This window comes from Quercus suber, unplaced genomic scaffold (genome assembly GCF_002906115.3).
Source record: "Quercus suber isolate HL8 unplaced genomic scaffold, Cork oak 2.0 scaffold_198, whole genome shotgun sequence".
Lineage (NCBI taxonomy): Eukaryota > Viridiplantae > Streptophyta > Magnoliopsida > Fagales > Fagaceae > Quercus > Quercus suber.
Genome location: NW_027069656.1, coordinates 242,727 through 244,044, shown reverse-complemented (window position 1 = coordinate 244,044; position 1,318 = coordinate 242,727). Strand labels below are relative to the sequence as shown.

General features: G+C 31.3%; 1 protein-coding gene across 1 annotated transcript; it reads right to left on the bottom strand.

Moving 5' to 3' along the window:
• Positions 1–219: 219 nt before the first annotated feature.
• Positions 220–546, bottom strand: LOC112028015 (uncharacterized). The gene has a single exon (XM_024060651.1). It carries the CDS (start codon positions 544–546, stop codon positions 220–222), a length of 327 nt encoding a protein of 108 aa, XP_023916419.1.
• Positions 547–1,318: the final 772 nt, after the last annotated feature.

Here is a 1,318-nt window from a genome sequence, read left to right as displayed (position 1 = left end):
TTTTTTCTCTTTCGCTGTCAATGTGTGATTATTACTTATGGTTTCTTCAATGTTGTTTGTATTCCTCACCGATCCTTGCCCCGTGAAAGTTCTGATCACCATTTTCCCTTTGTGGCTAACTTTTTCTTTATTCAATTTTCGTTAATACAATAAAAAAAAAAAAAAAAATTGATAACACTTGTTCGCTGTGAATGTGTAATCATTATTTGTGGGTTTTAGTTAAGAAGCCTTGGTTTTGTTGTTGTTGTGCTTGGCCTTCGACTTCACAAGATTGGCAGCAACTTTGAGTTTCTTCTTGATGTTAGAAGTGACTTTCTTGATCTTGCTTTTGCTGCCAAGTGATTTTCTCTGTGGTGTCACGAAACCAAAGTATTCAAAATCCAAATCAATGGCACTGTGAAGCCGAGGGACCAAAGGGGACCAGATTGAACTCTGAGAGTAGTTGAAGTCGAAAGCAGAAGACTTATCAGGACATTTTTGAAGCAGATTTTTTGACATCAATGGATCCGTGTAGTAAACCACTTTAGTAATTCCCATGAGAGACATATCTGATCTTCTTCTTTGATTTTTTTTTTCTCTTTCTGTGGTTGATGATTGAAAGCTAATAAATTTTTTTTTTTTTTTTTGATTTGATTGAAGGGCAATATTGTATTGTTCAGTCATTTGTGTAGGTTGATATGAGTTTTATTTTGTTGGGTATGTTTTTCATGTTCAAAATTTGTATGAATAGAGAGAGACAGAGAGAGAAATACCACTTTTTGATTTTGTTTCTTTTACATTTTTGCTCTATTTATTTGTTTTAGGAGGAGAGAAACATAAAATTTGAGCAAAAATACCATAGGTAAGTTAAGTGATACTTTTCAAACCACGGGTACGCAAAGTGATTTTCACCCAAACCATAGGTGAGTTATGTGTAATTACCAAAAAAAAAAAAAAAAACGTGGATGTGTAATTACTAAATATTAGGATCTTTTCAGGAGCATTTCCTTTAACAAAAATCTTATTAATTTACTATTCCATAAAAAATGTTACATACCTTATAAAATACTAGCCTTTGAGTATGCGTGTGAAAGACTCTTCTCTTTTTTTGGTAAAAGTTAATAATTTGCACACATTATAAATTGAGATTACTACATTTTCTATCACAAAAACACCTAGGGTGTGATAAGTGTTATGCGTTTGTACCAAATATTAAAACTAGTAACTTTTCTCTATGCATAACACTCATCACACTCCTAGGTATTTTTGTAATTGAAAAATATAGTAATCTTAATTTATAATAGATGTAAATTATTAACCTTTACAAAAAAATAGAAGA